This window comes from Petaurus breviceps, unplaced genomic scaffold (genome assembly GCF_028583685.1).
Source record: "Petaurus breviceps papuanus isolate PSGF00001 unplaced genomic scaffold, PetGlider_PUasm1.0 90847, whole genome shotgun sequence".
NCBI lineage: Eukaryota > Metazoa > Chordata > Mammalia > Diprotodontia > Petauridae > Petaurus > Petaurus breviceps.
The window spans coordinates 285,583-310,546 of NW_027187360.1; the positions used below are offsets into that span (position 1 = coordinate 285,583).

Below are 24,964 nucleotides of genomic sequence, written 5' to 3' on the forward strand. Positions count from 1 at the left end.
TGTGTGTGTGTGTGTGTGTGTTATATGAGTCTTGGCTGAAGGAACCAGGGATGTTTTGCCTGGAAAAAAGAAGAGTTGGGGTGAGGAGAAGGGAAACAACACAATGGGTGTCTTCTAGTACCTGGAATACTAATAGTACCTGAAAATAATTCCTGTGAAAGAGGGCTTAGGAGCAGCTAGGTGGCACAGTGAATAGAGCACCTGCCCTGGAGTCAGAAGGACCTGAGTTCAAATTTGACCTCAGACACTTAGCACTCACTAGCTGTGTGACCTTGGGCAAGTCACTTAACCCCAATTGCCCTGCCTTCCCTGCTCCAAAAAGACAAAAAAAGGGGGGGCTTAGACTTATTCTGCTTAGCCTCAAAGGACAAAGCTGGAGCAATGATGAAATTCAGCTCATCATGGTGAAGAACTTGCTAATGAGTAGAATGGCCAACCAGGGAATAGGTCGCCTGTGTAGGTAGTGAGTTTCCTGTCACTGGAAATGTTCAAGGAGAGGCTGGATGATTATATGTCAGGGGTAGCAGAGCAGGGATGACTGGACTTAACCTCTAAGGTAAATCTATGAATCTGTGCCACTTACTAGCTATGTGACCTTGGAAAAGTCACTTTGTCTTTCTTGACCTGTTTCCTTGTCTATAAAATGAGGATCTTCTACCTACCTGAGCCAGTGGTTTTCTTTTTCCCATTTCAGGTTACTGAGGGTGAGGTTATTTTGTAAGCCATAAAATGCTATGGAAATGGGGACTGTTTTATGTTTATTCACTTAGATCCAACCACAGCAGTATAAGGTTTCAATTAAGGTCTTTTATTGTATAGGTTTTATGATCAAGAATGTTCTGAAAATCAAGACATCTCAAGATGCCTGCACACAGGCTCTAGAAATGGGCTCAGGTAGATTCTTGATATGCTCCCACCCTTTCACACATAAGAAGACTCCAAGGGAATTGCCTTATTAACAGCAACTGCAATTAAAGGTAGACTGAGTGTTTATTGGTGCCATTGCAGGACTCCTAGCCCTCCCTTGCCCTCTCCCTTCCCCTGGAAAGGTTGTGATATCAGTCATTTATCCCAAGTATAACTAAGTTGTTTAGTCCCAGGTTTTTCTAACTGTAGGATGGAAGGCCTTGTCCAAAATTATTGCAGTTTCTGATACTAGTAAACAAGTAGGTGGGGTGAATTGAGGAGGAAGGTAGGCACCCCCCACAGGCATACTTATATTAAAGCAAAATAGAAATAAACACATAGAAATAAAAACTTGCAGTTATTTCCTCCAGCCACCAGCCTGCATAAAGCCAAGGCCATCCGAGTTCTTCACTGATCTCATTACCTGAAAGCTTGGTCTTTTCCAACATACACAAAGTTCAAGGTATTCAACACAGAGCCCCAGGCTTCAGGAAACTAAGGTTAAAACCAAGACTGCCATTTACTAACTGGAGTGTCATGGGTAAGTCACTGTGGCTCTCAGATTCTTCTTCCATAGGGAGCTTGGAGGGTTGGACTAGATGGAATTTCTGGAAAGCTCTCTTCCTGCTCTGATATTCACTATTCTAAGAGCCCTTCCAATTCTATTGTTCTGTGATGGAAAGTCCCTTCCAGCTGACATTCTATGTTCTAAGGCCTGTGACATAAAAATTTAAAAACCAATTCTGTCATTACTTTCAGGTCTGACATTCTCTGTTCTAAGGTCACTTTCATCTCTGACAGTCTCTGACTCTATTTTTCTAAGTGAAAAAGAAAGAATTATTTATAAATGGACATAAAGACTAAGTGGAAATCACTGGTGCCTGTAAGTCCTTTCATTGAAAGTACAAAAAAAAAATCAACCAGATGAGACTTTGTGATAGATCAGCAATTTTTTTCCTCTCATAAATTTAAATAACATTGCTTGGGATAGTGTGGGCTAATGTCCAGTAAGATTCATCCCATTGAATAAAGTAGGTTAGGAGGGGGGAAGGTATGGACCAGAAGGGTTAGATCTCATCTCTCCTTTCCATAAACATTCCAGGGGGAAGTCAATGTGCATGAGTGAGGGGGAAAGAGAAAGTCACTGGCTCAGCCCGAGAATTCCAAGCCGTATTGTGTCTCTTTCACACTTTGCTCCTGGATGCTCTTGGTGTGAGAAGCCCACTGCAGGTGTGTTTTCTGCTGCCTTCCTTATTATATGTTCCAGAAATCTTCCAGTATCACAGTGCTTTGCAAAACAAATGAGATGTGATTCCCTGGGAGAGATGGGGGTGTCCAAGTCACAATTCTGACTCAGGACTTGAAGTTCTGAAAATTGGAATGAACCAGATTGGTCCTCCAGTTAAGGGTTTAACCCTTTCTGCTCAGGGGGATCTTAGAGATAGCAGGGCAGCCCCTTCTAAAATGCCCAGTTTGGATTTGGAATTAGTCACCAAATCCTCAGATTATCTCTTGCTTGAGGGACAAGTCCTCTGGGTGGGTCTTCTAAATTGGTTGGTAATCCTCTTTAAAAGCTCTGGAAATTAGAGACTGTGCCACAGGAGCACTAACCAGAGAGACACGGTGCAGAGCCTGAAAGGAAAACTTAGGGGACAGGGCACGATTATCACCTTGAAGTATTTGAAAGTCTGTTATTTGGAAAGAGAAGTGAGACTCATTCACTTTCGCTCCGAAGGGCAAAGCTAGGGGCACTTGGTAGAAGTCGAGCAGATTTTGGCTTTGTGTTAGGGAAAACTTTTCAATAACTGGAGCTGTCCCAAAGTGGAAAAAGGCTGCCTTGGGAAGTAGGGGTTCCCTGTCATTGGTGAGTTCCAAGCAATGGCCAGATATCCCTTGGTGAGATGCTGAAGAAGGGATTCTTGCTCAGAGAAAGTTGTATTAGAAGTCTCCAAGGTCCCTTCCATCTGTGTGATTCTGCACAAGAGACTCTATGGCCTTGATGTTCAAATCACCATACTTCATTTGAACTATTCCCCCCATTCCCTTATAACCCTGGTCTGTTTGAAGCGCCTCCATTTCCTGATCTGTAAAAGGAGGGAATGAAACTAGGTGGCCACTGAAATCTATGATTTCGATGGATCATGGGGTATTCTGCAAATTGAATATGGGGCATTCTGCAAAAGCCTACTTGGTGTGTGTGTGTGTTGTACATGTGTATACACACATGTGTACTTGTGCTTAGAATTTAATTTGGCTCCAAAAAAAAAGGTTTTCTGAAATTTGGTGGCACTATGATATAAAAAGGATAATTCTAAAAACCATTGTAGGAACTGAAATAACCTAATGAGACTATAAACGAAATGTAAATTCTTATCCATCAGATAATATTTTCAAGTCTGTTATAGTTTATGTTCCATCCTCCTTCAGTGCCCCCCTGCAAGGAGCAGAGGAGGTGGCCATAGCAGGAGAGCTACTGACTGACCTTTAATGATCTTAACCTAAATTTGTAGGAGGCTGTGGGCCTCATTGGAAAGGCAACCTGGTGTAGTGGACAGAAGGCAGAATGTGGAGTCAGGAGACCTGGGTACAAATCCTGCCTCTAACACTTACTGTGACCATGGGCAAGTAGCTTCCCATTTCAAGGTCTCAGTTTCCTCATCTGTAAAATAGGCATAATAACACTTGTAAAGAAAACACTTTGTAAACCTTTGAGGGGCAGAAAAAGACAACTTTTTGGAACCCAAGTCCTTCAGCAGCTGCTGAGGCCTACAGAAACAAGGCCCAACTGAATAAATGGGAGACCTTGGGCATAAAGGATGTAGCTCCCTGGAATATCTGGTTCAAGGTGTTGCTGTGTCCTGTAATGTGGGAGTTGGGGGCTGGAGTGGAGGGTGGTGCTCTGTAGAGGAGGAACGTATCCTCTGCAGGAGTCGCCAAGGTCTCCTTCACCTGGTAGTTTTTTTTAATCAGAAACAAAATCGCTTGGCTGACTATTGGAGATGGGCACCAGGTGTGGGGGATGTCCTCTGGGAGGGCCTGGCTGGGATGGGAAGGGCCCCATCCTGAGAGAGTCCTTTGAGCAACCCCACTGGGAGGGGCTCAGACATTGAGGAGGGGCTGAAGAGTGGTGTTGTACTTGTCAAGGAGCAGCGCTGCTGTGACGTTGCTTGAGTGGTCCTCTGCCCAAGCTGGGAAGGTACCCAGTTGGAAAACGCTCTGGGCCCACGTATTCATGGCCAAGTTAAGCAGCAAAACACCTGCAAGGTTCATCAGGAGACCTGTCCGTACCTGAAATACAAGAAACGCAGAAGATCAAAAGTTTCACCAACAGCTCTGGATTGAGTTCAGAGAAAGTCAAAGGGTTGGCAGAGAGATGCAATGGACACTGGGACAAACCCAGAGACAGTTACCACAGTCAGCTAGTGTTCAGGTCAAGGCTCAAACCTAGGAAATCCGAAGCAAAGTCCTGCTTCTCCATTAACCTGATGACTACTTCATTTCCATTTTTTAGCACTCAGTTTTCTCATCAGTCAAAGGGATTCAATAGCCCCTGACCTTGCTCCTCAACAGTGAGGCTGTAAGACAGGGGTTCCTAACATTGTTTGTCATAGACTCCTTTGGCGGTCAATCTGATCATGCCCATGGACCATTTCTCAGAAGAATGTTTTTAAGTACAGAAAATAAAATACATAAGATGATGGAGGAAACTACTTGTGTTGAAAATATATTTATCAAAACATTAAAAAAAACAAGGTCACAGATTTCAGGTTAAGGGGAATGAATATAAGGAAAGAAATGTAAAGGTAAGTGCTGTTCACACTTACATAAAGGGAATTGTGACTTTTTATAGGAAAGAGCCCAAGAACCTTAATAACCTTCTCAGACCCATTTAGGGGCATTACCCTATTGAGGACAAGAACCAAGACTTATTTATTTTATTTGAAGGCAACCGGGTGGCACAGTGGATAGATCACTGGGCCTGAAATAAGGAAAATAGCAGTTTAGGTTAACCTCAAACACTAGCTGTGTGTCCCCAGGCAAGACATTTAACCTTAGTTTTTTAACCTGTAAAATGGGGATAATAATAGCACATATCTTCCAGGGTTGTAAAGATCAAATGAAACAATGTTGGTAGAAATGCCTAGCACAGTGCCTGGAAGATAGTGGGTGCCTGATGCTTCTTCCTTATCCTTATCTTTGTTCCTTCTGAGCACCTAAAACAGGCCCCTACATAGAGCAGGTTCTTAGTTATGCTGTTTGCTAAATGCATGAAATGAATGTATTTCTAATACAAATGGAATATCACCTAGAATGAAACAGGGAGCATAGAATGTAGAACCTGAGTGAAGGGGGGAACTTTAGAACACAGACTAGCAGGGCAGGAAGGGGCCTTAGAACATAGACTAGCAGGGCTTGGAAGGGCCTTAGAATGCAGGCTTGCAGGGTTGGGAGAGACTTCAGAACATAGAAGTTGGTTGGGGGAAGGGATCATAGAGATGATCAAGCTTAGATTTCTCATTTTCCAGATTGAAAAACTGAGGTTCAGAGAGGAAGTGATAAGGTCACTCAGCTTATAAATAGCAGGATCTAGAACCCAAGTCCCTTGACCCCCAGTCCAGGTTGTTTCCATGATGCAACAGTGTCTCTCATGGGGCTGAATCTCCAAGCTGACAAACTGTATTTGCAATCAAACTTTGCTCTCCACATTCTGAATGCTGGGAGGAGGACAAAGGTATTCACTCCATTCATCCCCAGTGTAGATGTGAACTCGGCCCTGGTTGAAACAGAGGTACCCAAGATGGAAGTAGTGCGGGGGCCAGAGATGTCTTGTGAGACAGGATGCTCTGCTCTTGGGCTCAGGCCCAAGAGGTGATGAACCCATGGCTGAGGAAATTGAGTGTAAGGTCAGGTGGGAGTGTCCCTCAATCTTTGGAGTGGCAGCCCAGCAGAGGGTAAGGAATATTGGAGCAGGAGTCAGAAAATCCGAGTTTGAGGGACAACTCTAGTGTGTGTTACTTGTGTAGTCTTGGACAAGTACCTTCATTTCTATGAACCTCAGTTTTCTTGTCTGTTCTATGGGAACCTCAATGGGCTATCCCAGGAAAGGCACTTTGTAAACTATTTTTAAAGTATGATAGAAACAAGACCAGTTGTGGGTTTTACCCAAGTTAAACATTACTGGGCTAAGCAGAAAATACATCAAGGGCCTCAGAAGACAATAAAGATCTCAGGACTTAGAGCTGGAACCCCCATACCTTACGGTACACTCCCCTTTGTATGCATGGGGAAAGATCGCTGAGCCTCTCAGCCTACTTGGTCTCCTCCTCTTCTTCCAATGTAAACATTTTTCTCCACTTGACAGTATTTTGTTTTTTTAATTACATGTGAAGATAGTTTCCAACATTCATTTTTATAAGATTTTGAGGTCCAAATTTTTCTCCCTCTTTCCCCTTCCTCCTCCCCAAGACAACAAGCAATCTGATATAGGTTATACATGTGCAATCATGTTAAACATATTTCCAATGTAAACATTTTGACTTAAAGCTTATTCTCCTAAATAAGCTTGACCCCAGATCTTTAGATGCTGGCAACATAGCCCAGTGTAGTGAGAAAAGCACAAGATTGGGGTCAGAAGTTGTGGTTGTTTAGCTGTTTCAGTCATGTCCAACACTTTGTGACCCCATTTGGCGTTTTCTTGGCAGAGATATTAGAATGGTTTGCCATTTCCTTCTCCAGCTCATTTTATAGATGTGGAAACTGAGGCAAACATGGTTAAGTGACTTGCCCAGGCAACCCAGTTATTGAGTATCTGAGACCATATTCCAACTCAGGAAAATTAATCTTCCTGACTCCAGGCCTGGCCCTTTATCCACTTTGCTACCTAGCTGCCCCTGGGTTCAAATCCTACTTTAACTATTTATTGAGTCTTTGTGAATCTGAGAAAGTTACTTCCTCTCTCTGGGCCTCAGTTTCCTCTTTGTGGGTTAGTTAGCTGTCAGTCAAATCTTTCATATATCAGTCAGGGAAGACAGACATAGGGAATGAGGGTAGATGTGCTGCAGGTCTCAACCTTGGTAGCTGCTTAAAACCTTCCCATTCCTCTTTCCTGACTTTGCTGCCCGTACTGACCTCTGCCCTCCTCTGAATTCCTACTGCCTTTACCATCATCACCATTTAATTCATTACTTAATTACTCTCTGATTGTGTCAGAGTTAGAATTCTTAGAGACTAAAGGGATTCCTTTTTGTGATATGGACCCCTTTTGCTGTCTGGTGGAGCCTATGGACCCCTTTTCAGAAAATAATAGTTTTTTTTAAATGTGTAAAGTAAAATACAAAAGATTACCCAAAAAACCCCAATTATATTAGAATACAGATATCAAAACTTTTTTTAAACTAAATTCAGACTCCCCCCCCCAAATCTATCCATTGACCACTTGTGGGTCCATAGCTCCCAAGTTAAGAAGCCCTGATCACCTCTCATTCTATAGATGAGCAAACAGAGTAGCAATGACTTCTCCAAGGTCACGCAGTAGAATAGCAGCTGAGCTGGAAATAGAACTTAGGCCTCCTGACTCCCAAACCAGCATTTGTGTGTACAATTTATCTTCCCAATTAGACTCTAAATCCCTTGAGGGTAGGTGTCTTATAATACTTCAGAACTCACACAGCACTGAACAAATGGTTTCAGTAAGGACGAAATAGTGGAATGACTTTTCTTTTATGAGACTTAGAACCTCCAGACAACTTATTCAAAAAGCAAAGTTCCTTCTCTCCTCCAATCCAAAGCACTTACTAAGTGCCAGGCATTGTAGCAACTGCTGGGAATACAATCAATAAAAAGGCAGTCCCTGCCCTCAAGGAGCTTACAATCTAATTGGTATCCTTTCTATGGGTATCTCTAGTCATAATTCTTTATTTCCAAAGAGCCCTGATCATTAGATACTAGCAGTATAGACCAAGGTGGTGGAAAGAGCATGAGATCTGGAATCCGAAGAGCTGGATTCAAATCCTAGCTTGGCTACTTAACTACCTTTGTGACTTTGAGAAAGTCACTTCCTTCCTTTGATCTCAATTTCCCTCAATTACATCTACTAATTAGAGGCTTTGAATGGCATGACCCCTAAGAACTCTTCTTAACTGTAACATTCTGTGTTCTAAAAGTCACTCAGAAACTCTGAATTTTAATCGGTGTAAGGTCCTTCCAGCTCTAAATCCTGAGGGTGGCCATATCTGAGAGCCAAGTCATTCAGGAAGCCTGGGGCCTGTCTGCTCCTAGGGTGATCTAGGTGGAGGTTGTCAGTACAGAGAACCAAGGTGCTTGCCAGAGGAAAGGCCATTCCCAAAACTTGCAGCCCAGATTCAGGGAGGAGAGATGGAGCACAGAGGCCTCCTTGGAGAGAGTGGGAAAGGCACTAATGAGTGTTCCCCAGGCTCCTGGCCCTGACCTGACTCTAATTAGCACTTAAATAAGCTGCCACTCTCGCCAGTCAGGCCTGGAAACAACAGACAGCGGTATGTGATGTTCCAATAGAGGTTTTTTCTCTTTTCTCCCTTTCGTCATCTGTGTCTCTGGGAGGGACCTTAAAGACCCTGTAGTCCAGCTCCCCACGCTTTTATAGACACACTTTCTTTCTCATCCACCATTTGAGGACCCTCTGTATAATTATTTATCATTTTCTTGCACAGAGGGTAACAACATAGGGCCACAGGTAAGAATGAACCATGCATATTTGGCTTTACATTATACATGATGTGGGTTTCAAAGAAAATCTGCCTTCAACATTCTTAGACTTAGGGGAATATTGAAACAAACCTATGGCCTCCAAATGGTCACCAATAATAATAGCTAGCATTGTTATAGTGTTCTAAGGTTTGCAGAGCATTTTACAAATAGCATCTCACTTCATCCTTACAACCCTGGCAGGTAGGTGCTATTATTATTATTATTATTATTGATATTATTATCATGTAGAGAAGGAAACTGAGACAGACAGAAGTTAAGTGAAAGAGAGAAGAATGATAGATTCAGAGTAGAAAGAGAGAAGTAGGTAGAAAGAGAGAAGAATGATAGATTCAGAGTAAGAAAGACCTCAGGGGGCATTATTGGTCCAATTCCATTTTACAGATGAGGAAACTGAGACCCAGAGAGGTTAGGCTTCTTGTCCAGGTAGTAAGTAGTAAAGCTTGGATTTGGGCTCACATCCTCTGATTCCATACCCAGTGCTCTTTCCATTACACCACACCAAAAATTCCAGTACATCAAGCCTTAAATAATCATGTTTTCTCTGTTCCAGAAGTCAGGGATATGCTAGAGGTATAGACTGTCAGGACCTTAGGACATAGAACATCAGAGCAATTTAAAAACTGTCTAGTTACACCAGGAGTTCTCAAGCTTTATTGTGGCATGGACTCATTGGGTAGATTGGTAAAATCTATGGTATTCTTCTTGGAAGAAAGTTCTTAAATGCAGAAAATTATTTATATAAAATTCAAAGAAAATCAATTACTGGAAATGCAGTGATCAAATTATTAAAAGGTCCAAGTTCACAGATTCCTTGAAATCTATTCACTTGCCCCTTGGGAGTCTATGGACCCCAGGTTAAGAACCCTAATCTAGCATAACTCTTCATTTTACAGATGGTGAAACTGAGTCCCAGAAAGAAGAAAGTGCTTGTCCAAGGTCTTACAGGTAATACTGAGCCATAGAGCTGGGATTTGAACCCACATATCCTGACTCTCGGGTCAGGCTTCCTTCTAACTCACTTCCACAGGGTCACCAATCTGCCATTTAGTTTTATGGGCTCTAACCCTGGAGATCACCAAAGTGGCATTGACTTTATAGCCTCTCCTAAGCAATCCGCCCCTCCCTCCTTGCTGAAGTTCACAATTGCCTCTTAGGAAGTTACCATGTCTTTGACCAGCAGGTGTCCAGAAGCAAAGGCAATGGAGTTGGGGGGTGTTGACACTGGAAGCATGAAAGCATAGGAGCAGCCAACTGTGCCTGGAATCATCAGATACAGGGGGTGGACTCGAAGGCGAATGGCCTGACCCAGGCAGAGAGAGGGAGGGAGAAAATACACATGAAAGAGAATGTCAGAGCTGCAAGAGACCTTTGAGATCAGCCAGTACAAACTTCTCATTTGATGATATTCTACTTTTTTAAATTAAATATTTTCTAAAAACCTTAAAATTGAGCATCTATACAGTCAACTAAACTTTTAGTAACTGCATTTAAATTAATTTCAACATATATAGTATTATCACTTTTCAGCCATTCCTGAGTTTTCATCAGGATTCTTTCTCTGTCAATTCATTCTTTTAAAAAAATTTTTTTTTGCTTTTGTTTTTGTTTTTGAGACTGAGTCTCCCTATTTCACTCTAGCTAGAAGTACCAGCAGCCACTCACAGGCTTGAACCCATTGCTGTCTTTCCAGATGAGCCTGGTTTGCCCTTCCTTAGGCAGTCTGATAGAACTCTGCTTCAGAGGGCTCACCATATTTAGTGTCAGACTTAGCAAATTGACTTGAGCCAGTGCAGCTCAGAACTCCTGCACTCAATCAATCCACTGGTAGTGGGCCTGCCCCAGTATAAAGGATTACAGGAATGAGCCACCACATCTGCTGATGTCTTGTGTTTCTACATCTGCAAAATTTCCAGTGTATTCTTCCCCCTCCTCCTTCTAGAGAGTCATGCCTTATGACAAAAAATGAAAAAGATTTTTTCTAAAAAGTTTAAAATTAGCCAACACACCCCAGAAAGTCTGACATTATCTGTAGTGTTCCTCACCCACAGTCCCCCAGGGTCTTCAAAGAAAAGATACTGGACAAAGTCTTCTCATATCTCTTCTCTGGGGCCAAGTCTGGTCATTCTAATCTCACAGCATTCAGTTTTGTGGTTTTCTGTTGTTTCCATTTCCATTGTTGTAGTGATTGTGCATACTCTTTTCCTGGTTCTGATCCATTTATTTTGCATCAGTTCATTTAAGTTTTCCCATGCCCTGCCATTACCCTGTTCATCATTTCTTATAGCATTGCATTGTTCCATTATATTAGTCTACCACAACTTGCTCACTCATTCCTCACTTGATGAGTCCCTACTTTGTTTCCAGTTTTTTTTTTGCTATAAATATTCTAGTGATTATGGGACCTTTTTGTCATTCAACCTGCTCAGGCTATATTCCTAGCAGTGGAATCTCTGGGTCAAAAAGGTATGGGCATTTTAATCTTCCCCCCTCCTTTTTATTTTATTTTTTACTAAATAATATTTTATAGTCCATTTCTTCACATAATGTTCATTCATTCTTACTGACTTTTCCTCTTATTTGGTTGTTGATAATATGAATTTCATTTGCTGATTCTGCTTCTTATTAGTTTGCATTATTTCATAAAGTTTTTCTAAATTTTTTGCATTCCTCATTCTTGTTGGTCTTGTATTATAGTATCGTTTTCACCAATGTACCATAATTTCTTTAACTATTCCTCTATTTTTAGACATTTAGATTGTTTATAGTTGGCTTTTTTGCTTTTATATATGCACAATGCTGCCAAAAAAATCTTTGAATAGATGCTCTTTTTTTGTTGTTTTTGATAACACATTCTGATTATAATCCCAAGAATGGAAGGATTATTTTTGTAACTTTTACTGTGTACTACCAGATTACTCTCTTGAAATATTCTTCAAGTTTGCAATCCTACCAGCAAAGTATGAGTATACTTTCTTCTCCCTTACTTGCTTTTGAGGGACTGATTTGATGCATGAGATAGTACACAACCTATAATTTGTATCCCATTGGTTATTAGTGAAACTGAGCATTTTGGGGAGTAGTTATGAACAATTTGTGTTTCTTCTTTTTTTTTTTTTTTTTGCTTTTTTGGAGGGCAATTGGGGTTAAGTGACTTGCCCAAGGTCACACAGCTAGTTTGTGTGTGGGTGTGGATGTGTTAAGTGTCTGAGACCCGGGATCCGAACTCGGGTCCTCCTGACTCTGGGGCTGGCGCTCTACTCACTGCACCACCTAGCCACCCTAATTTGTGTTTCTTCTTTTGAAAACTCACACCCCTATATAACAGAGGAAGAAATGAAACTTAGAGATGAGGACTGACTTGCCCAAGCTGGTTAGCAGTGAATGGGGCTGGTATTCTAATTCTAATAATTCAGGTCTACCAAATTCAAGTTCCCTGCAATTTCTGTTCTCTTATGTTATTCTCGGCTATTAGTCTCTCTGGCCTCCAGTGAATTGTGTTTTACCTTGATCCTAACATTAGGAACAAGTTGGAGCCAAGTTATGAAAGGAAAAAAATATCCCAAAACAAAACAAACAAAAAAAAAACCCAAGACTGACACCACAAATAACCATCATTCCTCTCCCTCCACCTCCTTTCTGACATGGTATGGAGAGAATACTGGATTTGGAGTCAAAGGGCCTGGATTTGAATTCTGATTCTAGTACTTAGTAGCTGTGTGAATGCTTGAAAAGAAAACCCAGAAAGAATTTTAAATATTTCAATAAATTACAATTCTTATTTAATAACAATATATACTTATACATTAATAAATTGTTGTGATCTATTATATAATTATGTAATATAACCACATTGCATCCTGAGTCTCCAGTCATCCTGATGAATATCTGGTCACTGGACCCAGATGGCTCTGAAGGAGAAAACAAGGCTGGTGGCCTTGCACAGCCCTCCCTCCCTCAAACCAAAGTCAACTGCAAGTCACGTTATCATTCCCTGATGCTGTGGTCTTCTTCAAAAACAAAGGGCAAACACAACAACAACAATTACATACTAAATAGTTATGTAATGTTTAACATCATTTAACATGTTCTGTTATATATATTATTATGTAAATATGATTTTAAATAATATTTTTAATCATTTAATAATTAGGGTGTTTGGGGTAGCTAGGTGGCTCAATGCATAGAATACCAGCCCTGGAGTCAGGAGGACCTGAGTTCAAATTGGGCCTCAGATTCTTAACACTTACTCTCTGTGTGACCTTGGGCAAGTCACTTAGCCCTAATTTCCCTACCTTCCCCCCTCCAAAAAGACCAAAAAAATTAGAGTGTTTGAGCTTGACCATAAAAAAGGGTGAAAAAAGCATTTTCTTTCTTTGTAGGGGTAGACTATGTATGTGGAAAACTGTATATCCAGTCAGATTCTATTGTTGGTTAGTTTGGAAGAATTATTTCTTTTCCCCTTTAAAATTTTTCTTTTCAAAGACTAACTTACTGTGTAGGGGAGAGGAGGGATAAATGCAGAGGTGAAAGTGATGTAAAAACAAAGACATTACTAATTTTTTTTTAATGAGGACCCAGTACTCAACCTAAAGGAACATGTCTGATGATCAACTCATCAAGAGTGTTGCTGTTCAATCACTTTTCACTCGTGTCCAACTCTTTTCTTGACAAAGATACTAGAGTGGTTTACCATTTCTTTCTCCAGTTCATTTTATAGATGAGGAAACTAAGGCAAACAGGGTTAAGTAACTTGTCCAGGGTCACACAGCTAGTAAGTGTCTGAGGCTGGATTTGAACTTAGGAAGATGAGCCTTCCTAAATCCAGCCCTGACAATCTATCCACTATATCACCTAGCTGCCCATCAAGGGTAGGAAAAACATTTTGGTGGGAGGGGACTTCTTAGAACAGATCATTATAAACAAACCTCTGGGATCTGCACATGGGTAAGGGTGGCCTTGGATTCTCACAATATCTTTTCTGGAGAAGTAGGCCAGCCTTCCTTAAAGAGAGACCCTCCTACCTCATTGACTGTGTGCCTGAAGCATGCACTGGGGCAGAGGATGACAACTTAGACCTCTTCTTGGGGCACTTACCAGTTCAGCAAGGACAGGGAGGAAGATGATGATGGTGGCTGTGTTGCTGGCAAACTCAGTGAAGAAGGCGATCACCACAGAGATAAGCAGGACTGCAATTGCAGGTGGCACACTCTCCAAGGGATGCAGTCGCCCACCAATCCATGCTGACAGCCCTGACTCCTGCCATGGAAGGGAAGAGAGGACCTTACCACTCACCCCTCCAAAAACACCTCTTGTATGGATTGATTTGGTTATTGATCAATATGGTAATTTTTTGCATTTGTATAATGTAGAGAGCTGGCTTTGTTGCCAGCAATACCAGGATTCAAGTCCACTCTGACGTAGAGTGACTGTGTGACCCTGGGAAAGTCACAATCTCTTAGTGCTCTGAGCAAATCACTAAGTCTCTAAGTAGCAAAGAAGGTGCTCACCTGCATCGACGGAGGGAGTTTCCCCATCTTGGACTTCCCTATATCAATGAAATCACACATCTAGTCCCTACCCCTGTCTATTATTTGTAGAGTGCTGTGTATTTTTCACATAGAGGCACCCTTTCCCCAAGTTGTTTTGACAGATAGCATTATCCTTATTTGATAGGTAAAGAAACTAAAGACTCAGAGTTGGGAATTATCTGCCTCAAGTCACACAATTGTGACTGCTGTAACCAGGTATCAAACCTAAGAAGAATGTTTTGGAACTGGAAGACGTGGGTTTGAATCCTGATTTTTCCATGTGTTAACAAGGCAAGACCCACTTGCCCTTTAATGTATCAACTCCCTGTGGCTTTCCACAGGACTTAGGATAAGAGGATTGAATGACAATATGGATTGGCAGAAAGCATGGGAAATCTTGGCTTTGCTGCTAGCTAGCTGTGTGACTTTGAGGATGTCTTTCTCTCTCTGGGCCTCAATTTCCTCATCTGTAAAATGAAAGGGGCTAGAGACCTATGCTTAGAACTGGAAGACGCAGGTTCACATCCCAGCTCCACCATTAATTTCTTTGGTGGTAAGGGTGGGGGAAGGGGGAGGAAGACCAGCCATTTGTTAAATGCCTACTACGTGCCAAGCACTGTGCTAAGTACTTTACAAAAAGCACCTCTCTTGATCTTTTGTGACTTTGCACAAGCCACCTGATTTCTCTGGGCCTCCATTTCCTTGTTTGTAAAATGTGAGGGTCTGACTAAACTCCCTCTAAGGTCCCCTCCAGCATCGTCCTTCCATGGTCCTGTGATTCTGTAGACCCTTTCAGATTTCTCTAAAATCCTATGAGCCCATTGCCTCCTGCGCCTAAGGGCTCGGTGCTCTTCCCATGACTCATTCATTGTCTGACTGAGAGTTAGTAAGGAAATAGTCAGTGAAAGGCTAGAGAACAAGCCTTCTCTCCCCACCCTGTACCCCCTCCAGATCCCAGGGAGAGGTGGATGAGGAATGTGGCCTCTGCTCCCCCTCTGTCAGCCACTGGCTCTGGCCCAGGAGGGACCCACGTGGTATCCAATTAACCAAATAGCAGAAGTTCCAAAGCAGAATGTTAATGACCAAGGCTTTCGATTCCTGGTGGGATGGCAGGAGGAGGGGGTGAGAGGGAATCAGTCCAAAGATCTTCCCTGCAGCTGGACCCTGTGACAGGAGGGTTTCTTTCCCAGTGCACCCCCTCTGTGCACAATCCCATGTGCTGATTTCCCTGGGAATAAGCCAGGTCACCACCACCACCTCTCACTAGGCCTCAATTTCCACACATAGGGAATAGATGGGATTATGGCTGGAAACCATGTGTGGCACCCCTGAGAACATGGGTTTTGCAGCTCTGGGGCTCTGAATGATAGTTCTGCTAGGCCTTTAAGTGACAGAGAGGAGGGGGCTCCTCATACCAATGATAACAATCACATCCAGGCCTCTCTTCCTCTTTTCCACCTCTCTAACATTCTTAGCATGCGATGTTTCTGTCTTATTCCTCCACTAGGCTGGGAGATCTGTGAAGGCAAAGACCAAGTTTTATCTAACCCAAGGGCAGGGAACCTGCAGCCTCAAGGCCACACTTGAGGCTGCAGATTCCCCACCCCTGATCTAACCTTAGGATCTCCTTTGCCTGGCCCTTAACAAATGTTGATTTGATTGGAATGATGATTTACATTTCTGTCACAGTTTAAAGTACATAGAGAACTTTCCTCACCATAACCTTTCTGGGATGCCAGTGCAAATATTGCTATCCTCATTTGGCAAATAAGGAAACTGAGGCTTAGAAAAGTCAAATGTCGGGGGGGTGCCTAGATGGTGCAGCAAATAGAGCACCTGACTCAGGAGGACCTGGGTTCAAATCCAGCCTCGGACATTTAACACTTACTAGCTGTGTGACCTTGGGCAAGTCACTTAACTCCAACTGCCCAGCCCTCCCCCCTCAAAAAAAAAAAGTCGGTCTTGCTCAGCATTATAAAGAAAGTAAGGGCAGAGCTGGCATGTGAACTCAGGTCTTCCATTTTTAAGTTCAGGTCTCCAACCCCCTCATTTACAGATGAAGAAATTATTCAGAGATTTGCCCAGGACCACATGGCCACCAGGCATCAGAATTGGGACTTGGATTCGGGTCTTCTGACTCTGCCTCTGGGGTCTTTTCCCTTTTAGCACACGCTGCTTCTCTAAGGGAGACCAAAGGAACTGTCTTCCCATCACTTTTTATTTTCTCTGAAACTGGGAGCGGGGTTTTCTGAGGAATATGAAGCAGAGGTATGGTCCTTGGCCTGGGCTTCAGAAATGGCAGGACCTGTAGAGATCACCTGCTCCAGATCTAGATTTCCATCCTTCATTTTACACACCAGAAAGTGAAATGACTTGCCTGAGGCCACACAGCTCATGAGTGGCAGAGACAGACCTCAAGCACAAGATTCTGGTACCCTTTGCCCTGCTTCACATTGGCTCTCCATTCTCCTCTCCCAGGAGCTGGGGATGGCAGGGGAAGGAGAGGAGAGGGAATTAGAGAGATTCAGGGATGCACTGGGAAGTGAGCAGATTTGGATCTTGGTCTCCTGGAGAGGCTGGTCCTCGGCCAGCAGAGGAAGAATGGGGACAAGCGCACAGGTCCTCCTACTGGGCCAAGCTTCACCAAGCACAATCACTTGCTGAAATCAGGCTTCCTGTGGCTTGCCTGCCTCCTAGGCTGGTTGCCAAGTTATTTACTAGGCAGGCAGGGTCAATCCCACCATAGCTGAGCTGGGCTGAGCTGCCCACACCTCCCCCCAGCCTGGGGAGCGTGGAAGTGCCCACTTAAGCTGTGGGTCCCTTCTGCTCAGATGTACTTCTGAGGCTGCACAGTGTCATCACTGGTGAGAGCCCACGATATCTAGCCAGCCCCAGACAGGCAACCATGCTTCCCTCTGTCCTTCTTCCTGCCCTTGTCTCCTGCATCCAACAAACTGGGTCTCTGAGACCATGCCCTGGAGGAGCCAAGCCCCTCAGTCCTGGGGCCATGATGTCCTGACTGGTGAAAGCACACTCTACCTAGCCAACCCCAGCACACACACACACACACACACACGGACATACACACACAGACACAGAGACACACATATACAAACACACACACACACACACACAATGCTTCATCCTAATCATCTTTCCATTTCTTGCTCTGGGAACAAAAATCAAAACCAGGCTCCTGTTGCTTCTAGAAGAGGCTTGCCAGTCACCTCACCCTCTCTGTGACTCCGCCCACCACAACAGCCTTTTCTGACTACCATCCCCTCGTATTCATGCTGTTAAAATGTAAGCCCTCTGAGGACGGGGACTGTCTTGCTTTTGGGTTTATCTATCAAGAGCTTAGCACTTTTCATGGCAGAGAATAACCAACTAAAAATGCTTATTCGTTCCTTGGTGACCATGGGTAAGTCACTTCTTCCCTCTGGGTCTCAGTCTCTTCATCTACAAAATGGAGACATTTGCAAAACTATTGTAAGGAAGGTGCTGTATAAACTGTAAAGTGTCCAAGAAAAGTGGTCTGTATATAGGGGGCTTTACAGTTTACAAAAGCGGTTCACATCCATTATGTCATTTGATCCTAATGACAACTCTGGGTCAGAGGTCAGGCAGGTGTAACTAGCCCTGTCTTCCAGAAGAAAAAACTATGCCCTAGAGAGGTTGATTTCCACAAAGCATGTAAATGACTTGAACTCAATGCTTCAGACTCTACCCTTTCCTGATCACAGCTGGCTACTGCAGACTTCTCATAACAGAATGTCAGAAAAGATCTTAGAACATAGAACATAGAATGCTAAAATTGGAAGAGGTCTTAGGAAATAGAAGGCAGAGTAGCTGGGACTTTGGAGGTGATGCTGTCCCATCCCCTCTTCCATTTTTCAGTGAGGAAACAGATTATGAAGAAGGAAATCACTCTGCCAAAGTCACAAGGTTTTTAAGTGGCAGCACCAAGTCCCAAACTCAAGGACTCCTGATGCCCAAAACCAGGGCTCTTTTTTTCCCTGTGTCTTTTTATTTTTTAATTAATTTATTTATTTTTAGTTTTCCACATTCATTTCCACCAGATTCTAAGTTACAAATTTTCTCCCTGTCTCTCCCCTATCCCCCATCCCAAGATGGTAAGCATACTGAATACCCCTTCCCCCAATCTACCCTCTCTTATATCCCCCATCCCCCCTTACTTTCTTGTAGGGCAAGATGGATTTCTCTGCCTCAGTGCCTGTATATCTTATTTCCCAATTGCAGGTAAAAACAGTTTTTAACATTTGTTTTTAAAACTTTGAATTCAATATAGGTTATACATGTGTAGTTATGTAAAACATTTCCATAGTAGCCATATTATGAAAGACTCGCTATATTTCCCTCCATCCAATCCTGCCTCCCATTTATTCCATTTTCTCCTTTGACCCTGTCCCTTTTCAAAAGTGTTTGCTTCTAACCACCCTCTCCCCCAATCTGCCCTCCCTTCTATCATCCCCCCTCTTGTCCCCTTTCCCCTACTTTCCTGTAGGTTAAGATACCCAATTGAGTGTGTACGTTATTCGTCCAGGGCTCTATTTAACCAAAAATCACCCCTTCCCTCCTCAGAAGCCAGAACCCCACCCCCCACCAATTCTGAGGCTTTAGCCAAGGAGCTTCTGAAAGCCAGCTGAGGACTCCTGGCTTAACAATGCGCCTTAGGGAAGCAGTGGGAAATCCAAACCAGTATCAAAGATTTTCCCGTTATCCCTGTGCCTAGAGCTTCCCGCAGCTGGCACCAAACAAAAGAGAGCTGCCTCTCCTCAGTCTGCCCTGAGCCCAGGGCTCAGCGTGAGGGGCTGATTTGGGGTCTCTCAAACACTGGAAGGAGGACATTACCTCACAGCCTTTGGCCATTGCAAAGCCACCACCCAGCAGGAGGATGATATTCCAAGGCACCGTCTCTTGGGCCTTCTTCCAAGACAGCAGGGGCTCCATCTCTGTGTTGGGAGCTGGGCAGAGAACCCCCCCCACCAGGAAATCATAATGTGAGAATGCAGTTCACGCTTGGTGGAACCCAATGCATGGGTAGGGTCAGGGACCAAGCGGATAATGTTGGCTTTCCATGAATATGTCAGGATGTTAGGATAACTCTTTTCCAAAGTGACGGGACCACTATTTGCCAAGTTTAAATATGCTTAGTTAACAATCATATTTAAAGGGCTGCCATGTGGAAGGATTTGATTTATTCTGTTTGACTCCAAAGGGGAAAGGAGCAAGGGATGGATTGGTAGGGAGGCAGATTGTGACTCAACATATGGAGAAGCTTCCAGTAATGACACTCATCCCCCTCTACTGCCCTCTGCATCCCTCCTCCAATGGCACTGGCCTGCTTGCTGTCCCTTGCAGATGACTCTTCATCTCCTAAGTCGTTCCTCATGCCTGGCAGGCTCACCCTCCCCACCTTGTCTCTTAATTTCCCCGGTTCTTTCAAGACTCAGTTCACACATGCAGGAGGCTTTCCTGGGGCCCTCTACCTCAACTGCTTTCCCTCTTTAAAATTATCCCCAACTGGCCCTGGAGTCAGGAGGACCTGAGTTCAAATTCGACCTCAGACACTTAACACAAAAACTAGCTGTGTGAACTTGGGCAAGTCTCTTAACCCCAATTGCCCTCCAAAAGGAAAAAAAAAGTTTAAAAGTTTAAAATTACCTCCAATCTACTCTATATACATTTTATTGGGGCCTAGTTATTTTCGTGTTTTGCATATTATTTGCATATTTATGTGTCATTTACATATGTTTCCATTCTAATGTGAACCCCTTGAGGACAGGGAAAGTATCCCTGTGCTTAGCAAAAATTTTGGCACATAATCGGAGTTTATGGCATGGTTGACTGGCTGTCCTAAAGCAGAATTTGGGGCTGTCTTGGGAGATGATGGGTTCCCCATCACTGGCAGCCTTCAAGTAGGATGGTTGACCACTTGGAATATTGGAGAGGGGACTCCTGTCAGGGATAGGTTGGACTAGAGACCTCTGGGGTCTCTAATACTACAATGCTCACTTCCCTACAACCCTGTGAGGTAAAAAAAATCAGTGGGTTATTAGCCCCCTTTCACAGAAAGCTGAGACTCAGAGAGGGAGGTGACTTGCTAATTGTCCCAACTAGAAAGTACTAGAGGTGATGCTCAAACCCAGGTCTCTAGGATTTGAGTCCTGCATTCTTTCTACTTGTGACCTTCAAAATACCAAAACTGACCATATCCCACAGGTAGGAGATTTGGTCCTGAGACATCACCACTTGTGCATTTGAATGGCATAGCTAACTAGTTATGGGACCAAGCAAGTCTCAGACCCTAGAAGTAAGGAAGGGATAGGCATGGTCTCCCCAGGCTGGATCTGGGAGGAAACCTCCTATTTCTGGGTAACTGCCCACTTGGACCCTGGATGTGTTAACTTCTTCCTGCTTTCTCCTAAACCTTTGTCTACCTTCCTGGGTTCTTGACCTGACCTGATCTGACCAATGTGTCTTGTACTTTGGTCCTGGCATCTGTCTGTCAGCACCAGCTCAGTCACTCTCTCTGGTCTTGTTGTGACAGAGAGGGATGAATATTTTTATGCTATGGCCTGAATAAAGCCTGTGCTATGTTCTAAGTTTCCTTGTGATTGCACCTGCCTTCCTCACTGCTCCCCTGCTAGGACAGCACAAGTGTGTTACATATAGCACAAGATTAGTTTGGATGTTTTATCTCTGGAGGTGAGCTAAGCTCCTAGAAAGCCTACACTGGGGGGGCAACTACATGGCATAGTGAATAGAGCACCAGCCCTGGAGTCAGGAGGACCTGAGTTCAAATTTGCCCTCAAACACTTGACACTTACTAGCAGTGTGACCTTGGGCAAGTCATTTAACCCCAATTGCCTTGCCTCCCCCTCCCAAAAATAAAGACTACATTGATGTGGTAGAAAGAACACTGTGTTTTGGAGTCTTAAGAGTCTGGGTTTAAATCCCTGCTCTGCTACTTACTGCCTTGTGACATTTGGCAAGTTTCTTTTCCCTTCCCCACTCCATGGGGCTCATTTTTCTCTTCTGTAAGATGAGGTAGTTGAAGTAGATAGTCTCTAAAGTCCCTCCACTCCCTAGATCTATGGCTAGCCAGGGGAAGCAGTCTAGGATATGGAAAGAGCCCTGGACCTCTGAAGAACTTCAATTTAAAAGATCTGGATTTAAGCAATGACTTAGACACTGCCAGCCTCAGTTTCTTCATCTTTAAAATGGGTGTGATAATTGCACTAGAGTCTCAGGGCTGACATGAGGAAAATACTTCAGATAAGCCTTAAAGTGGGGAGGAGAGGGCTGTGTATGAATGAAAGTTGTTGTAAATGTAACTGTCAGTCAGCCCCCATTGAGGCCAGAGCCTCGAATGGCTTACCTTTCAAGTCAAACCACCACTTGAAAGCTGGCTTCTGGGATGGGAAGAAGAATAGCACCGTGACGATAGAGATGCCAGTGACAGCATCAGAAAGAAATCTACCAAAAAAGAAAAAGAGGAGAAGGCATAGGGACCATGGGGAAGCCTGGGCAGGGAGGGATTCTGCAAAGATTTATGCAAATGAGGATTTCTAAAAGCAGAGTTGGCATTCCTGACCATTCACAAGGCGCAGGGGCCATTGTCAGAAACTGGTTCTGGGCTGCACTCTGGGATACATGCCTCCTGCTGCTGAGCACACAGCCTGCTGGCCTTAGAAACCCCCCAGAAAGGCTGGGAACTGACTTGACCACCTCCCCTGAAACAGCCCCGAGGCCAACGTCCCCAAGTGCTGGGACCTTGCCCCTTTCCCCTCCTTCCCCACCCTATCCCAGGAGAAGCAGTGATGTCGGCTAGAAGGCATACATGGAATGAATGGGACTGGTATCCAACTTGTGGGGACCAGAGAAGGACAGGAAGGGCTGGAGAGTGCGGGTGGGCTAGGTAGCCGGAGGTGTCATCCCCTTCCTTTGCCATCTAGGAAAGGCACTGTGATGAATGAGGGGTGGGGGTGGGAGCACGAGGTTTGGAGTCTGGGACCTGAGTTTAAATTCCAGCTACATGAGTAGTTATGTGACCTTGGTTAAATCATGTAACCTTTGGGCCTCAATTTCTTCATCTGTGAAGTGAAGACATTAGATTGAATAATCTTTAAAGGTCTTTCAAGTTAAAAATCTTGTCTCATGCTTTTGATTAGAGATCAGCAAGAGAGTGGAGAAATTTAGAGAATAGTATTCACCTTGAGTGAGAAACTGGAGAGAAGGGGAGGGGGGAAGGGGGAGGAGTGAGGGAGAGAGAAGGGGGGGCGGAGACAGACAGAGAGAGGGAAGAGTGGGGGAGAAGGAGGAAGAGGGGAAAGGGGGGAGAAAAGGAGAGACAAGCAATGAATGAATGAAAAAGAATTTAAGTTATTACTATATGAGCAGTATTGTGCTAAGGGCTGGCAAGAAGGGGAGGAGGAGGGAGCACACTTCTCTCCTCCCCCAAACACTGCACATCTCCCAGAAGGCTTCTTCTCTTCAGGACTTAATCGATTCTGGTGGTTTACATATATCTTCGGGATTAATGGCTTCTTCTTCAAGGGTCTCATTTTCCTCCTTATTTTAATACAATTTTATCCTGTAATATTCTGAACTGTGCTATTTCAAATGGCAATGCAGGGTTGGGATAGGTCTCCATATACTTTGGCATATCATGCCAATATTTTTATACGTTTTTTGGATGGAGAATATGAGGTAAGAGAAATCAGAAGTCTAGAAGATGAATTTCAATCCTTCACTGGAGAAATATCGTAGCACAGGGGAAAGAGCACTGAATTTAGAGTCATGGGGCCTGGGTTTAAATCCCAGATCTGCTACTTATTATCTGTGTAACTCTGGGTGAGTCAGACAACCTCTCTGGGCCTCAGTTTCCTTATCTGTAAAATGAAGGGTTTGGACTAGAGCAGGGCTGAGGAACCTGAAGCCTTGAGGTCATATGTGGCTCTCTAGGTCCTCAAGTGCAGTCCTTTGATTGAATCTAAACTTCCCAGAACAAATCCCCTTAATAAAAGGATTTGTACTGTAAAACTTGGACTTGGTCAAAAGACTACACCTGAGGACCTAGAAGCCGCATGTGATCTCAAGGCCACAGGTTCCCCATCCCTGGACTAGATGTCTCTGAGATCCCTCCCTGCTCAAAATCTCTAATGAAATTAATAACTCTCTGGGCCTTTGTTTCTTCATCTGTTAAGTGAGGGGGTTGGACTAGATGAATCCTACCATCCTCTTTCATGAGAGCCATTGACAAAGAATGATAATAATCTGAGCCAAATCCACCCCCTCCACCAAAGCAACGGCATACAGGGTCAGCCTTTGACAAAGAAGCCTGAAAAGGGTCAGAGCCTCTTGTGTCCTCCCTGCTGGGGAGCAGAGGGATAAAACCTCTCTGCTGATTTGAAAATTAGTACTCATAGGGACCTAATGTGCTATGTATGCTCTCTAGGTAACATCTCAGTGATATAATGACAACACAGTTTAATTACGATTACAATAAAAATAACAACTACAACTCACATTTCTAGAGTGTCTAAGTTTCACAAGTAGGTAGTGTAAAAATATTACCCCCATTTTACAGATGAGGAAACTGAGGCTCATGGAAAGGCTTTCTACAGGGTTACATAGCTAGTGTCAGACCCAGGACTCAAACCCAGGTCTTCCTCACTCAAGTCTAGTATGTTTTCCACCACATTAATATGCCTCCAACAATGTGACTGGCATCTGGGAATTTCAGGTCCCAAGGTAAGCTAGAAATGGCAAGAGATTTTTTTCTTTTTTATTCTGGGATGTCTGTCTTCCTAGGTCCCTTGAATTACCCTACAATAGCAGTTATGACTTTTTGACCCTGATCAAGGTCCATCTTTGTATAAAGATTCCTGAGAGATGAACAATAGGCTGATACAAGCAACAATTGCCAGGTCTGTTCCCCAACACTTGGGGCCTATAACAAACATTTACTCCAACTTTTTTTTTCCTATTTCCCAGGTGGAAAACCAAAGATGGTTGACAAGGTACAGCCTTCCCTTGGCCTGGCTGATAGGACTGCCCACCATGTTACAGTGAATGTCAGAGAGGGCTGAATATTCAAGAACCCAGTTCAGAGAAGGCTTTGGGTTAAACATATCTGAATTGCCCGGAAGAGAAGGAGACATTCTGAACCTTCAGGTGGATTTCAGTAGGCCAGTCTCTTCCACTTAGGAATGAAAGCATTCTTCTTAATTACATGCAAATGAGTGCCAGTCAGCATCCTTCTTAGTTTCTAAGGATTCTATAGCAACCGTACAGCCTCAAGCTTTGAGACACTAAAAAATCATAGAGTGTTATGTGGGGTAAGGGGGGCCTAGCATGTAAGATTTGGAAGGGCTGTAAAAACACAGAGCATAGAAGGTTAGAGCTAGAAAAAGCCTTAGGATATAGAGCATACAATGTAAGTAGGAAAATAATAATGATGATGATGTTAAATGATTTTGAGTCATATCTGATTCTTTGTGACCCCATTTGTTGTTTTCTTGGCAGAGATATTGGAGTCGTTTGCCATTTCCTTCTCCAGCTCATTTTACAGGGGAGGAAACTGAGGCAAACAAGGCTAAGTGACTTGCCCAGAGTCACACAGCTAATAAATGTCTGAGGCCAGATTTGAATTTAGGAAAATGAGTCTTCCTGACTCCAGGCCCAGCACTCTATCCACTGTGCCACCTAGCTGGTCCAATAATAATGACAGCTAGTATTCATATAGTGCTTTAAGGTTT

General features: G+C 43.6%; 1 protein-coding gene across 1 annotated transcript in view; it reads right to left on the minus strand.

Moving 5' to 3' along the window:
• Window positions 1-787: 787 nt before the first annotated feature.
• SLC13A3 (solute carrier family 13 member 3) overlaps window positions 788-24,964 on the minus strand; it is an 86,222-nt gene continuing 62,045 nt past the window's right edge. Inside the window, exons 9-13 of the mRNA XM_069072326.1 lie at window positions 21,583-21,680; window positions 19,053-19,165; window positions 13,747-13,908; window positions 9,815-9,952; window positions 788-4,194 (exon numbers count right to left, since the gene is read on the minus strand). Of these exons, the coding sequence (XP_068928427.1) occupies window positions 4,006-4,194; window positions 9,815-9,952; window positions 13,747-13,908; window positions 19,053-19,165; window positions 21,583-21,680 (700 nt within the window). The 3' untranslated portion in view covers window positions 788-4,005. The remainder of the gene's footprint in view (window positions 4,195-9,814; window positions 9,953-13,746; window positions 13,909-19,052; window positions 19,166-21,582; window positions 21,681-24,964) is intronic.